The 16,968-nt window shown below is 37.0% G+C and overlaps 2 protein-coding genes across 2 annotated transcripts in view; one reads left to right on the forward strand and one right to left on the reverse strand.

Annotated features, from left to right (window-relative positions):
• Positions 1–268: 268 nt before the first annotated feature.
• Positions 269–8,682, reverse strand: LOC134741585 (N-acetylglucosamine-6-phosphate deacetylase). Its single transcript, XM_063674421.1, has 6 exons — positions 8,345–8,682; positions 7,839–8,113; positions 5,004–5,222; positions 3,723–3,858; positions 3,385–3,561; positions 269–540 (listed from the first exon to the last, which is right to left on the reverse strand). The coding sequence occupies exons 1-6, from the start codon at positions 8,547–8,549 to the stop codon at positions 347–349; spliced, it is 1,206 nt and encodes a 401-aa protein (XP_063530491.1). The 5' UTR covers positions 8,550–8,682; the 3' UTR covers positions 269–346.
• LOC134741584 (insulin-like growth factor-binding protein complex acid labile subunit) overlaps positions 6,408–16,968 on the forward strand; it is a 67,151-nt gene continuing 56,590 nt past the window's right edge. Inside the window, exon 1 of the mRNA XM_063674420.1 lies at positions 6,408–6,508. The gene's annotated coding sequence lies outside the window, so the exon portion shown is untranslated. The remainder of the gene's footprint in view (positions 6,509–16,968) is intronic.

Genomic DNA, 16,968 nt, shown 5'->3' on the forward strand with positions numbered 1-16,968 from the left:
AACACAAGTGTGGTTTTAAGAAACGAGCGTCAGCGAGTTTCATAATAAAATCACGTGAGTCCCCATATTTTATACTTGAATAAATCTTTTTTAATCTACCACCAAGAAACCACATTTGCTTGCAAAACAGGATCATAAAACAGATTGAATTTACAAACTTTGCAAGTCAAATCGTGCTGGTATTGTCTAAACAAATTACGTAAACATCCTATGATGTTTTTCACTTTCAGTTGGTTTCATATATCTGAAATGGTATCAAATAAACATCTTCACAGTTTTATCACAATATTTGTATATTCATACGATTGCATATTGGCTATTAAATTCATTAAAACATTAGAATAATTTATACTCCGTTACTTTGACATTTATACACACATTCCCCTTCGATCCAAGTGGATAGCACTTTAAGTGTTTTAGGGTGCATGACTACGAAATCCGCGTCGCACCCAAAGTTGAGGTTGCCCTTTCTGTCTTCTATGCCCAGAGCCCGGGCGGGGTGAAGCGTAGCTGTTTCGAGGGCGTACTCCAAAGTGCAATCTGAAAATTAGTAGAAATTTACTTTAAGTAAAATGCACAAATATCTATACGTGATCAATATTGGGCCCATCACACACAAGCTGTTTTTTTTTGACATAGAAAATGTTTATCAGATTGTTTTCGTGGGAGAGTGTAATTCGGCTATATTTTCAAAAGTTACAAAGATACGAAAGCAGGAGCTTGCGGAGCATCGTAGGATACTAAATTATTGAAAAAAAGACAAAATTTCCTGTTTTTTCGGACAGAAAGTAGAGAGTAAAACGCATATAACATTTTTTGCTTCTTATGACCTCAGAAATGCGTGGTTAAAATCTGTCGGGTTACTTCAGCTCACGGTGTATATACCTATATACAATCATAACAAATAACTCAAACATACCTAAATAAACCTTATCTCATTCTTGGATAATCATCGGCAGTATTATCATAAACATGTAAAAATGTTTACAAGCGCTGGCATTGGTAAAAGCGATGGAAATATAATACAAATTGATATCAACCTTAACATTCGAGCAATAAGGATGAGATTTTAATGAACATCGAATCGAAACGAGGCCAAGTTTAGCTTGAGTTCTGCAGCAGAGACCGTTCGGTGAACAAAACATGGAAAATATGTGGAGCCTATTACGCGAACAGATTTTGAAAATAGTGTTTGGATCGTTATTACTATGGCATAACCACAAATCTTACATTAAAACTAAAGATAGATATAACTCCGTAATAGATGGATACAGTCTAAGGAAAAAACGTGCCTCGAAAATCAAGAAAATTTGATTTTCGCTCAGAGGGCGCTACTAGTTTTGGCCTACAGTCGTATAGATGGCGTTGACGGTTTCGTTTGTTATTTAACAATTTTAACGCATATCAGTGTAAGAACATGGGCCAAAATCATAAAAATAATTAATGCAAATAAAAAAAATCATTTATCTATATTTAAATACATTCTATCGTATTTTTATAAATCTTCATTTTTAGTCTTAAAGTGTGTCGACAGATGGCAGTGAATTTACTGGGGTTACAAAATTTACTATGACAGTACCGCTCTAGTATAAGTTACTCTATGATTAAAACTAATAATTGAATCCATCACAAAACCGTAGATGTATATAGTTCTTACCAAAAGTGACATAAAATATCTAGTAATTACCCTATCTAGTAATTATCACGTTCGAATTGACCGGTGACTTTCGTATTATAATACTAGTACCGACTACTAGTAGGGATGTAGTAAGGATGAAAACTAGTCGCCAGATCTAACGAAATTGTAGAGATTTGTAAAAATTATGACGGCTCACATATACTACGCGAGCAAATTACGCAAGTCACACTGAATGACCTTTACCATAGCAATAACCGTGAATAACCCTAAAATCGGACTGCTGTTTCATACATTTCGGCTAATTGGATCCGCGGGCGGTGATTGTCCAAACCGCATCAATTTCATAATTGCTGTTTTTCCCTCGCTACAAAACAGCCGTGCTGCCGTGCCGCCGTGCAACTACCTATAGGCTTTTTAAAAATAAATATTTGAGTCAAATATCGTTGTCTATGTTAATGTATTTTTTTTCCATTAGGTATGTACTTAACTAAACTATAGCTAACTTCTGTAGTCAAAAATGTAAAGCAGTTGATTAGCTATGCATTCATGGTAAAAAAACACTTCAAATCTAAATTAAATTTAAAATTTGCACAAAAGCTGAAGAAAAGCCGCGGATTTTGGGTGAGCACACTTTACAAACGAACGAAATGGTTGTTCTCTAAAAAGGTTAGGTATATCATCTAAAACCTAATTTAAAACCTTCACTATTAAAAAATTTAAAATAAATTAATTTATCATTGTCCTTCCATAAGGATGTAGTGGAAAATCCCACCTACGCCACGGCTGTTTTACCAAACTAGTAACAAAAATCTACAATACCAACAAAGATCACCCGAGGCAGAGGCAGGTCAAAAAGAATCGATAGATAAATAAAACGTTTATTTGGATGCTGCAATAAACATACAATTTACAAATAGGTACATTACAAACCTTACAAACGGAACAAAACTAAAATACCTATGTACTAAATTTAAATAACAAAAAAAAATTACTTAAACGAAAAATGCGTTTACTTGCTGTACGCTGTGTGCCTTGCAGCAAAAGCAAAAGGGTTCAGACTCAGCTATACGCTTCACTCTTGAGCAAAGCACTGATATTCTGCCGGAACCCAGATCACGTTACAGTTGGGTAAATATGATGGTAAAAAGTAACAAAAAAGTACCCATAAAATAAAAGTGAGAAAGTGCGAAGGTTCGGTACAAGATCTCTTAGAAATCCTTCGAAATACCGATTCGCAACCGCCTGAAATCCGCAACTAAAAAGCCGTATGGTTTGCTTATTTTTGAGCCGTCTTACAGGTGGAGGGATATCATTCTAGCATTTGGTCGCGAGACGCGAGATATCGGAAACAACCGGTTAATGCAATTGCTCTATGCGGGTACATTTCTAAGAGACAACGCCGAGTGGACCTAGTGCCATGACGGTTGTGAAATGCTGAAATGTTAATTTTGGAAAAGAAATATTCCGGAGATTTATTTTAAGAAGATGGCTAGACGACCTGGACTAATTTTGTGGCGACTGGCGGGAGCATGTACAAAGCAAAGCCTTGACGAGTGGCGGAAGACAGGGGAGGATTTTGCCCAGCAGTGGGACACAATATAGGCTATTTAAAAAAATACACCATGGCAACATCACTAAAAACCCTTGTCAGATATTAGTACCTCTACACATTGAAATACACCGATCTGCTTTGCTCGGCAATTTCCTTACGAGTACTGCTTTACTAGTACCTAAACCTAATTTACCTGTAGATTCCTTAAAGGTGCGTACACACTCGTCGAGGTTGGCCGTGCTGCCACACAGCGTTTTAGTGCCCTCGACGTACGCTTTACCTCCCTGCACGGTCACCCGCTGCGGTCCGATATGGTAGCTGCCGTCGGCCAAGCCTTGGGCTGCCACGGCGTCGCTGACCAGAACTAAACCTAAATAAAAGTTTAAAGGATTGATGCTTGAGTTTTTTTATATTATTTATGTTTTACTAATTATACATTCCACTTACAGACTAGTCCAACACGTGATAATATATATTAACAACACATAAAAATAACAATTGCACATACAACGCAGATCACCACCACATTACCTGCAGGGTTAGTCCGGCAGGCTATCCTCAGCGCCGAGGGGTGTGTGTGGAGCCCGTCCGATATTATTCCGTAGTAGACCTGCTTGTTGGTTGTCGATGCCAGCAGCCCAACCAAGCCGGGGTCGCGGTGATGGAACTAAAACAGGGCATTATTTACTACTAGTATTGACAAGCAATAAAACATACTGACAATGTGTTTTTACGATATTTTCCTTACTGACGTAACAGTGGCACGTGGACGTCGTGGACCAGTCAGTACACAATCATTTAAATTAAACAAAAAAATACATTTCAAATAAATTATTTATATGTATATCTATCATTCATAAACATTGGAAGGTATAATGAGAGGAGATCCATTACTAAAAATAAACAGCCTTGACTAGAGGTCAAACCCGCATACACGGTAAGGTCAGCCCAGTCATATGTAAATTGGGCTGGCAAACAAACAGGCCAATTCGAACGTAGACTTGACATCGACACGATATCCGAATGATGTCAGTTGTCATTCGACCGTGCGTCTCACTCGCTCTAATACATGTATGGACAAGTCCGAGCGAAATAAACGCGCGAATGATAACTGACATCATTCAATATATAGGTAGTTTTGATAGTGTACTTTTGAATTGGCTTTTAAGCGTTTACAACTGTATATGTATAATATATGCACTGTATTTTAATATATTCAATTCAATTTAATTCGATTTCAATTCAATTCACTTTCTTTATTTATGACGAAAGTTACATGCCAATTTTATTATACATATTTACATTTTAATTATAAGTATTTATATTGTATGTAAATTTTGCTAAATTCATGCAAGATATGAACTAGAAAAGACCTAATGACCATCTCATCTCACGGGTTTTTAACAGTTATTTAGAGCTAAAAATGTTATTGATTTCACCTTTTAAACAACTCAAACAAAATCGGTTATAAATCCGATATCTATACCATTCAATGAAACAGTTCTCTTAGCACATGAGCGCAGTGACAGTATCTCGTCCCCGATACAGACTAGGCCCCTCTCTTAGCACATGAGGGCAGCGACAGTACCTCCTCCCCGATACAGACTAGGTCCCACTCTTAGAACATGAGCGCCGCGACAGATTTTCATCCCCGATACAGACTAGGCCCTCTGTGGCTCTGTGAGATGTAGACCTCGCGAACCCCCGTAGCCCCCGTCGCTCGGTCAATTAATACAGTTGGAAAAAGACGGGTACCTACCGGTGACAGTATTTATTTTGTCACCGGTAGGTGGTGACAAAATAAATACTTACTGGCAACATTGCGTTGAACAAATGCGTAATGAGATTAGCTCCATTCTTAATCGCCTCCTCTCCTTGAGCTAGGCTCGCCGCTGAATGCCCCAGTGCGACTTTAATGCCCAATCTCGTCAAGTCCTTGATGGCTTGAGTGGCTCCCGGCAGTTCAGGGGCCAGTGTCACTGTAACTACGTTGTCAAGGGATCCGTAAGTCTCTTTAATTGTGTCTATGCCCTGAAATTGTTTAATACAAGTTTGTAAGTCTACTCTAATACAAGTGTCGCGAATATCGCGAATCGTTTAATAGTTGCCAACGTCATGGAGTAGATGGCGCTCGATATCACGTTTAAGTTAAATAACCGCTTCTAGGTTGTGGTGATTTTTGAGGGTAAGACAAGAAGGTATACGCCCGAACGACAGTAGGAAAAGGAGGTTGTGTGCGAACAAATCTACGGAAAGAGTGATATTTGCTTTTGGATCTATTCATGAACTTTCTTGTAGTGCTATTAGAATAATGAGGTGTCCCTTATAGATTGTGAGTAACGTATATCAGTATTCAGAGTGTGAACAGTGATCCGAAGGAATGGTTGATGGCTAATGTAAGTAAAGTTCAATCATAATTATACGAAGGGTTTCGTCCGAAGATATTAGTAATTCAGAATAACAGAACACATTGTAGTTACATGAAAGTGTAACCACTCATCATATGAACTTAAAGTAAACTTAGTGTGCGGAATGGGGTCGCTATAAGGGGAGGATGGAGGCGACTATGAAGCTCAAGTAACCAGATGGATAATCAGGTGAAATTCATGTTATACTTATGTAGGTAATAAAGTATGGACACCAGCAATCAGTTATCGTCATCTCACTAACGTCCAGGCCTCGTATAGGTATGTAGTATGTTTACATATCGCTTTCCAGTATCAGCAAAGGCATCAGCTCATTCAATAGGTTCATAAGTATAGTGAGCTTGACGACAGCAAGTTTAATACTAGTATAATTTTGTGACATTCATTCCTTGTAGCCAGGGCTCGGAACCGGTATTTTTTAAAAACCCCGAAATAGCCCAATATTTTCAATTTTTTTATGCTCATTACGTAGGACTGAATCATGTATTTAGGAAACAATTTTCCATTATTAAAACGTCCCATTAAAAATGAAACTATAAACAAAAGAACGAAAAAGAACGTAATAATACCGGTATTTTTGTATGGAGCAAATACCGGTTTCCGACCCCTGCTTGTAGCGCATCATGCTAGCAATTAATTTTGCTTGTAATTTCGAGCAAGACACATGGGTGAGTGATGTCATAATTAGATCAAATCAAATTGATATACCTAAATTTGTAAGTTGGAATTGGTTCTCATGTAACAAAATTTACATTTCATTCAAAACATTTTTATAAACTAATTTCGGGTAGTTTAGTGTTGTTTACTTAGATCTCCAGTGACATTTTGCTGGGACGTCAGTCTTTCCGTGACCACAGCTGGTGCAACTCAGCTGAAACGTCGGAATTTAAGGTAAAAACAATGACATTAAATCGCAGTAGACCCGTTTGTATAATTAAATATGTGTTCAAAACGCGAGAGTATGAAGTGTTATAAATCAACATTGTCTGAGAGACAATAAGTATGGTAACGCAGTACAGGAACAAATTGATTGTCCCATTTACCTATTTGCTCCCGATATTTATTCTGTTAGTGTAAACAATGTGGCATCAATCCATTACACAATCATCATCATCATTCGCTTGCCCTTATCCCATTCATTTGGGGTCGGCGCAGCATGTCTTTGTCGTCCATACCTCTCTCGCCCGTCATCTCATCATTCACTCGCATTCGTTTCATATCATCTCACACAGTCCATCCACCTTTTCCTCGGTTTTCCTCTCCCGATACTTCCCTCCACATTAATTCATAATACCTTTCTCGTCACATGACTTCCATCACACAATCCATTGCACAATCATATACAACTTTAATATTTTTTTAATAACAGATAAAAAGTTCATTGGCTCGCTATCACTGTGAGCACTTGTAATAAGTAGGACAATGATAATGCTGATTGCCAACCAATCAACCGCTGCATATTGTTTAACCACATAAGCACTTCCGGGACTGATAGATGACTAGAATTAGCTATTTTTGTTTAGATTGTTTCATAAGGACAGAAAAAAATGTGTGTAATGATTTCAATGTAAGCTAAAACTCGTATACGTAATCTCAGGTAACTAAAAACAAAACTAGATGCTACAAATTTTGTTAGCATAATGATTTAAAAAAACCGGCCAAGTGCGAGTCGGACTCGCCCACCGAGGGTTCCGTACTTTTTAGTATTTGTTGTTATAAAATTTCAACTGTATTACGGTTCATGAGATACAGCCTGGTGACAGACAGACGGCCAAACGGACAGACAGACAGCGGACTCTTAGTAATAGGGTCCCGTTTTTACCCTTTGGGTATGGAACCCTAAAAACTGATCTTGCAGAGAAAAATTACGTTGATTTGTTTTATTTATAAACTTCTGTCTTCGGTTACATGTAGGTAGACTTTACTAAACAAACTGGGTTCTCAATAACTTAAAACAATGAAAGAGTCAAAATAATTTCCTTCTTGTTTTGTCCCCAAAAAATGTTTTTTTTTTTTTTTTCTCATGTAAAATTAGGTATGATAAAATAAAATGTTAAAAATAAAATGTCGAGTGCTTTAGGTTATAAAGCACTTGACATTTTATTTATTTGAAACATGATACAAATTCATGCAAATTCATTCATCACAAATTGGTCAAAAAAAAGACGAGAAAAAGAATTTTGACCCTAAATTGTTACTTAAATATATTTAAAAAAAATACCTTGTCTAGTGATTTGATGTATTGATCCATATGGGCCCCCTTCTTTTCTATATTAATAAATGGGCCCTCTAGGTGGACTCCGAGGATAGTGGCCCCATGTTTGCCACCAGGACTCTTTTTAATGTGGGGAAGAATTTTCTTATATTTTTCCTTATCTGACGTCACCATGGTGGGGCAGAAGGACGTTACTCCATGTGACAACAAATTTAGGGCCACTTTACGGACACCGTCTTCAACATTTTCACTGTCATATGAAAAATCTATACCCCATCCACCTATAAAAATACCTAGCTGGTAAATAGGTACAAGCATTTGTAATGGTAAGAAAATCATGGTATTTTTTATTTATAATTTATAAGTTGTGAACATAAATATAGTGTGTAAACTTAAAAATTAGAGATAAGTAATAACAACCTAGTTGTCCTAGTTTTAAGGCCAACTAATGATAATTATAAAAAAAAAAATGTACTGCTTGTAAAAGGAACAATAATTAAAAATAAGCTTACCATTAATTTGAATGTCGATAAAACCTGGAGAAATCAGTAAGCCCTCACAGTTTATTGTCTCGTCAGCTTCGAGTTGTTCTACATAAAATATATGTTCAGGATTTTCAATTTTACCATTTCGAATCCAGAGGTCCTCTTTTATTATTGCACTATCGCGAAGAATAAAGCAGTTATGGAAACGAGTCAAGCCAGACTTAGCTTTCATTTTAGTAGATAAACAATTAGGTCAGAACAAAGAAAAAGTGGAAGTAACCGGTCTGCCGAAACGGTTTCAACGAACTGAGAAAAATAAATAAAATAAAATATTGCAATAAATACGCCACTCGCAGCTGACACTGACAGTGACAATGACAAACCACTCAATCCAGTGACAGTGACATTTCATAGGTCCGTATTGTGCTCCAAACACTTCCTACACTTCAGCAAAACGAAATTAAAATATGTATATAGTGTGTCAAAGGACTGTCTCATTTCAAACATAGACAGAGAGAATCATACTATCTTTGTCTTGCACTAGTAGTAGCATCCAAAAGAAAAGGGTGAGTATAGTTTTTATGTTCTCTCTCTCTGTCTATGTTTGAAATGAGACAGTCCTTTGACAAACAATAGTTGGTCAAACCAAATTGTCAGTAAATAAGAACAAAAAAAGCTATACTCATCTTTTTCTTTTGGGTGCTAGTACTAGTTTAAGACAAAGATACTTAGTATGATTCCCTCTGTCTATGTTTGAAATGAGACAGTCCTTTGACGAACTATAATAGAGAATTTGTATTATGTGAACTCTATAAATTTAAATTTTCGACATAGTTTTACGCACTAGTGCGGTAAAGTGGTACCACATGTACGGTAAAGTAAGTTTATGCAAATTTTGAGTTGATTCCTCATGTTGGCATTGTTGGCTAGTAGAAATGATTTTTAATGATGTTTTTTTTTTAATGAATAGCGGTCATTTTGGATTTGATTTGTATAGATCTACGTTTTGCAATACCTACCTTTTTTATGCGTTGGTGCGGTGAAAACATTCGTGTTTCACTCGGTAGCAAAAGTTTGTTTAATCTTCATGCCTTGAAACTTTAGTATGGCATACAATAATTATAATATTTATGAGTTTAAAAACTAAAAATATACATCATGAAGTTATATAAACAACGCACACAGGGACAAGTGACTTTACTTAAGAGTCCCCGGCAAGCTCGGCTGAACTGCACCATCCCATACAAACTTAGTTCCGCTCTCATTTTAAAACTACGCGCTGGATTGTAATGAAACTTTACACATACAAGGACATGAGGTAAATCGAGGTCTGAAATTAGTTCATATAGCTCCAGTTTATAATACAAATGATATAGAGCAAAAACAAGTTTTGCATGAAAAACTTAAATCCGCTGTATTTTTCCAACTATGGTATCTGAAGCTACATGAACTAATTACAGACAATAGGAATCTAGCTAGTCGTTTTAAAATGAGAGCGGAATTACGTTTGTATGGAGAACCGAGCTTGCCGGAGACCCAAGTTAAATCCATTCGTGCCAGCTCTTGTGTATTCCCTGGCACTAATAAACGAGCCTCCTTTTATTTAAATTTCCCTTTTTACAGTAAAAGGTAATTGCGCTCCTATTCTGCCTAGCGACAATAGTTATTTGTGCAACAAGAGGGGAAAGTTGGTTTTTCTTGCGAGTGTTCAAATTGAGTCCCGAGAAAGCGAAAGATTTTATAATTGAATTCTAAGTTAGAATCTTGAGCGTAGCGAGGGACTCAAAAACACGAGATGTGAAATAACTTTGCTCTCGTGTTGCACATATAATTTTTCACCTCAGTAGTGAGAACATATTAAAGGTTAAAATGTATTTCGAATTAAACAGAATAATACAGAGAAAGAAAAACAAAAAATAAAAACGAATTTGTAATAGAAATATGAAGTGGCAGTTCATGGCCTTCGCTAAATTAAAAAGTAAAAAAATAAAAAGAACACCAGTATCTTTTATTAGAGGAATTTAAGCGCAGGAATGTATCCCTAACATAAACGGAGTTGAGAAAAAGGCGACGTGTAAATAAAGCTTTGACGACTTGAAGTGCGACCGCGAGTCTGACTCGCACCGAGTTTTTAGTCACCATATGTAGGAGTCAGAGGGCTGAGCTGGGTGGTTAATAGTACATTTTTAAACCGGTAGAGATAAGAACCGGTATCAATTTCGATGTAAGCTAAAAGGGCCCTGTTATACAGGGTGGCTAATGCACTTATTTTTAGGGTTCCGTACCCAAAGGGTAAAAACGGGACCCTATTACTAAGACTCCGCTGTCCGTCTGTCCGTCCGTCTGTCTGTCTGTCACCAGGCTGTATCTCATGAACCGTGATAGCTAGACAGTTGAAATTTTCACAGATGGTGTATTTCTGTTGCCGCTATAACAACAAATACTAAAAACAGAATAACATAAATATTTAAATGGGGCTCCCATACAACAAACGTGATTTTTTGCTGTTTTTTTCCGTAATGGTACGGAACCCTTCGTGCGCGAGTCCGACTCGCACTTGGCCGGTTTTTTAGCCACCGTGTATAGATACTAGCAACCCGTCTCGGCTTCGCACTGGTAGTTTAACTAATTTACACAAAACCTTTACAAATTTTACCTTCCTCTTGAATCACTCTATTTAAAAAAAACCGCATCAAAATCCATTGCTTAGTTTTAAAGATCTAAGCATACATAGGGACAGACAGACAGAAGGAAGCGACTTTGTTTTATACTATATAGTGATACTCTGTCAAGCCATTTCCGTCAGTTCTACTGTAGTTAACGCGTGTAGTGTTATCGTTCCATAGAAAATTTGAATTTCGCGCCTTTTTCTACTGACAAACTTGTTTGACCGGCTATAGGTACTGATACTTATTACTTAATTTAGTTACCGTTTTACCAAATTGTACCTATAAGCTGCTAAAATATTTAAAGCCCGCTACCCAAAAAGGGTCGCTTAAAGCTTAAAAGTCCCATTTCGGCCAGAAACAAATCCGTTATAGTAGAGCAGCGGTTCTGAAACTTTTGGAAAGCGAAATACTTGACGGAGCCCCAAACAAAAAAGTTTCGTACGTCAGTATTTAACTGTGGACCAGATATGTAGAAGAGATGGTTATTGATTTGCTTTCGCTTTTTCTCGCGGAGCCCCCACAGAGGCGTTAATAGCTGTAGTAGAGGATCCCCACTAAGATTGACTTTCACTAATGTGCTTACCGAATGAAAATAAATAATTGTAATAGACAAATAGTAAACATATATAATACAGATGAATATACTATAGCTGATAATGTCATATCATATCATCCTTGCTAAACTTTAAAATTGTATAAGTAACAGCGATCTGACCATCTGTATCTGTTTTTAACTTGTGTTCACAACCAACCTTTGCTGCATTGCTAGAACTGGCGGTGGTTTATTCCCTGATCCCTATAAGACAGGTTTACCTAGTTTAGGGCTCAGGACACTATTCCTAGGCTGTCTAACAATAGAATAGAATACTCCTAAAAATGTAATTCTACTTTGTAATAAGCTGCATTTTTGATACACAAATAAATCATTTTTCATTTTTCATTTTCATTTTCATTTTCAACTATTACAGTACATATGGACCTACTTTACCGCACTAGTGGCACATTACGTAACTATGTCGAAAATTGCAAGTGCCATATTATGTACTGTAAAACATTGTACAATACATGCGCGAATAAGTAATTCGCAACTCGTGTCGATTTTAAACACTCCCCTCGGTCGTGTTTTAATTTATCGTCACTCGTTTCGAATTTCCTATTTTTCGCACTTGTAATGTACTAATTATTTTATTACATTTTCAATTCTATCAATCAATGCAATTTCTATAATTCCAATACCTACATTACCGTTTCTGAAACTTAGTTTTAGGGTTCGGTAACCAAAGGGTAAAAGCGGGACCCTTTTACTAAGACTCCGCTGTCCGTCTGTCCGTCTGTCTGTCACCAGGCTGTATTTAGGAACCGTGATAGGTAGACAGTTGAAATTTTCACAGATGATGTATTTCTGTTGCCGCTATATCAAATACTAAAAAGTATGGAACCGTCGGTGCGCGAGTCCGACTCGCACTTGTTTCTTTTTCATCGAAAGCTTGAAAACGGAAAATACGTTATTGAAGTTACCTTATACAGAATGAAATGTAAGAAAGTTTCCAATTCCCGTAATACGCTTCAAGTTTCGTTCACTAGGTAACTACTTATGTAGCCAAGTTATTCTACACTAATAGGGGTATACGAGTAGTTTTGTATGGTAGTGGTCGACTAAGAAAACAGACATATACACAGTGTTTTAGGGTTCCGTACCCTTAGGGTAAAAACGGGACCTTATTATCAAGACTTCGCTGTCCGTCTGTCTGTCTATCTGTCACCAGGCTGTATCTCATGAACCTTGATATCTAGACAGTTGAAATTTTCACAGATTATGTATTTCTGTTGCCGCTATAACAACAAATACAAACATAATAAAATAAATATTTAAGTGGAGCTCCCTTAAGTGGAGTGGAGTTGAGCTCAGGATAGAACAAACGTGATTTTTTGCCGTTTTTTTTTCGTAATGGTACGGAACACTTAGTGCGCGAGTCCGACTCGCACTTGGCCGGTTTTTTTAAACTCCGTTGATTTCGGGGTATGGCTAAGTAGGTACATTTAAGGAAACTGAATGCCATAGTTATGTTTTTTTATTTTTCTTAAAAATACCTAATTAATAGCGTTGTTGTAACACGCACATTATATTTAAATCCACAAAACAATTGAAAAATATGAAATATCAATGATATTTCGAATATCGATAGGATTTTTGTTACCTTTATATTACAATATTATTTACGCTCTTGACAAACTACAAACAGTTTCTAGAAAAGTTTCTAGTTGAGAATCTTACAGACAGGTAGGTTATCAGCAATGCATTCTTATCGTTCCTCGTAGCGGGTCGGAGGAGAGCTTGGTTCAGCGCGGCTGCGCAAGCCGCGAGTGCAGCGCGTAGGACTGCTCGCGTTAGTCCGTCTACGACCGCCACACAAGTGCTACGCTACGCCGTAGCAGATCGTAGCGCGCTCCGCGTAATGTTACACCGCGCGTGATCGCAGTCGCATGCGCATCGTCACTTTACAGTGCCAGCAAGTGATAAATATAAATATAAACATTGAAATAGGTAAAGTTTTTTTCCATAAATGTTTCAATGTTACCGTCACTAGCTATACTTACGGGAATAAAAGTTTTTGATAAAAGGCAACTCTTGTGTTCGCAATGTTTGCTAATGGATGTGAAGTTTTTCTTTTCATTTTAATGACGTCGCTGTGTAAAGGCTGGTTTGTGCGAGTCACTGTATTTATTGTATGTAAAAAAATAAGCGTATCTACAAATAAGTAGAGCTGCGGATTTCAGTTTTATTTTATTTGTTCATTCGCCGCTTTCGGTTTACTTTTTAAATATAATTCATAAACTTATATGCTTTTGTGTGTGTGTAGTAAAATATGTCACTAACAAAATTGATCCTTTGTTGATCTTAAATAAACATAATTTAATTTTAATTCCATTATTCTCTACGCTTCAGCGGCGGTATCATGGTCGCATTTTTATCACTTGTCATGTAATGCGTCACTTTCGCACTTACATACTTGTTAGAACGTGACAGGCATGATGACAGATGATAAAAAACTGACCATCTTAGCCCTACAGGATATGAGATAAATTAGTATTCGTGCCAGACTAGCCCTGCGGGAGTCCTTAATGGCACTCGTTAAATTTGTATCAGCGCGCTTACCGCTAGTACACCGTTTATTTCGCGGTGATAATAATTCCCCGTCTGTAATTAATAAGTAAATGTTTTTCTAAGGTACTATTGACATTAATTTTGCGAGAAGCTTCTATCCTCTTAGGGTTTTAAGCGGATGTCGAGATTTATAGGGATTAGGGATTTATCTTCTGGTATAATTAAATAGTTATTTGTTTTACAAGGGGCAAAGTTTTTGTTTAACCTCTCGTGCTAATATTGATACCCGAGCAAGCGAAAGATTCCAGAATGAAACCACGATCGTAGCGAGTGATTCGAAAAGTGAAATCTTAAAGTGGGTTAAACAAATTTTGCCACCGAGTGAAACACATGTTTTTTCACTACACCAACGCAAAGAAAATACCAACTGTAAAATATCAAACAAATTCAAACCAAATTAATTTAAATAAATAAATAAATAATTTTTTATTTATTTTCAAGTAACATGACTCATAAAATTTGTTAGTTTACAATATTAATTCTTATCCCTAATGTTAGTACATAATTAATAAGTTAAACCAGGGGTCGGAAACCGGTATTTGCTCCATACAAAAATACCGGTATTATTACGTTCTTACGTTCTTACGTTCTTTTTCGTTCTTTTGTTTATAATTTCATTTTTAATGGGACGTTTTAATAAAGCAAAATTTAAAATGAATATTATTAAATATTTATCAGTAGTGTGGTACTGCAATACTGGTGTAGTCGACTGCATTACTGTAGCAAACGTCAAAAAAGTCATTTTCTCGACAAATTAAATTTGACGTTTCCTGTAGTAATACAGTCGACTGCAGCAGTATTGCCGACTGCATTACTGCCACAAATATCAAAATCGTGATTTACATCTATCTATCATATCTACATATATGTATATTCTAAACATATCTAAGTAGTAGTTAATATTATACCTACTATGGATTAACGTTTGTGGTAATTCCTTTAGTGCTACTTGCACCATCCCACTAACCCGGGGTTAACCCGTTAAACTGTTAACCCAATGTCAAATTGTACTGATAACCATGCAATAGCCTAAAGGCCACTTGCACCATTCACTAACCCGGGATTAATCGGTTAAACCTGGAGTGATACTACCCACATAAACGTATTACATTACGTTACGCCGATGCTTACTTATAAGTATAGTCCAGAGTTGGGCAAAAATTATCTATTTACGAATAACCGGGAAGATAACTAAATCATCTTTTATTTGAAATAACTAAATAATCGGTCATTTGTTATTTTGAATTTATCTAGATCAGTTTCATTTTTATCTAGATAAATTAGTTGGGATTTTAAATAAAAGATGAATGTCAGTAGTACAGTGTCAGTGTTACGGTTTGACCCGACGTGACATTCTATAAATTTATTATTTTAAGCTTACTTCAATAACAAACGAGGCCAGTTATCTTCATCTAGATAATTTATCTAAATAAAAAAGTTGTCAACGCACTATTTTCGATTGAATTTATCTTCGAATAAATTTATTTGTAATGGTTTTATTTGAAATAATTATCTAGATTAAAACGGGAGTTGGCACAACATGGACGTTAGACATGATCTTCGTCTTGTCCATGTTCATTTTCAGACCAACTCGTTCAGATATAGATTGCGTGATAGAATCAAAAATGGTGATATCCGCAGTAGAACTAGGGTCACCGACATATCTCGCAGAATTGCAAACCTTAAGTGGCAGTAGGCGGGGCACATTGCTCGCAGAACTGATGGCCGGTGGGGCCGGAAGGTTCTGGAGTGGCGTCCGCGTACCGGAAGACGAACTGCCGATAGGCCTCCAACGAGGTGGAGCGACGACCTGGTGAAGGTCGCGGGAATTCGGTGGATGCGAGCGGCACAGGGATCGGTCGGAGTGGCGAGCCTTGGGGGAGGCCTATGTCCAGCAGTGGACGTCTATCGGCTGACATGATGATGATGATGATGATGAATTATCTAGATAAGAAATTATGTAGATAACGCCCAACTCTGATACAGATACAGTCCTACAAGAAATAGTAGAAATTATGTAAAAAGGAACTAAAATGGTTTTTGGCTGAGAACACTGGGCTACTAGTCAATTATATATTATGTTGGAACAAACAATAATAAATTATTAATTATTTTTACTTGTTAATCACCTGCATGCTCACCCATATTTTATTTCGTATTTTCTCTATTAAAGTTAAATGTTTTTCTTTTGAGAAAATAAATTTCTTTCAGCACAGATATTGTAGCATATATTATGGTTATCAACAGTCAACGTGATGCACTTATGCGACAGAATGAGATAGATGAATAATTTCTCTGTATTTATTTATGCATTTAATAAATCATTATTCCTAATAAACGATAGGTAACGCAAAAAGGCGAACTTAATGCCAATGGCAGTCTCTTAAAGCTAGACATATTGACCGGGATATAGACCGTGATTACCTTTTGTATTATTTGTGAGCTCCCGATATTTCGACGCAGTTACATGCATCATGTTCACGGGTGACTGAAGAAAGCGGCTCTTAAAGCTGTTTTTGTCACTGCCACCTTCCAACATCCGATATCGGAAAGGCGCTTCCGACAACTTTAGCCATGTTGGAGTCCCCGTCCGCAGTCGGACGATAATTTTTGTTTGTGTGCGTTGTTTGTAGGCATAATGTTTATTGTAGTGTGCGTGACCGCTAGACGGCGGAGCCCGGGCGCGCCTCCGCGGCCAGCCCGCGCAGCATGGTTTCCCCTATCACTAAGTCCGTCACTTTTGCACTCACATACTTGTTAGAACGTGACAGGCATGGTGATAAGCGTACCGTGCTAAGACTCCTGACTACGGAGAT

The sequence above is a fragment of the Cydia strobilella genome, chromosome 5 (assembly GCF_947568885.1).
Source record: "Cydia strobilella chromosome 5, ilCydStro3.1, whole genome shotgun sequence".
In the NCBI taxonomy this organism is placed as follows: domain Eukaryota; kingdom Metazoa; phylum Arthropoda; class Insecta; order Lepidoptera; family Tortricidae; genus Cydia; species Cydia strobilella.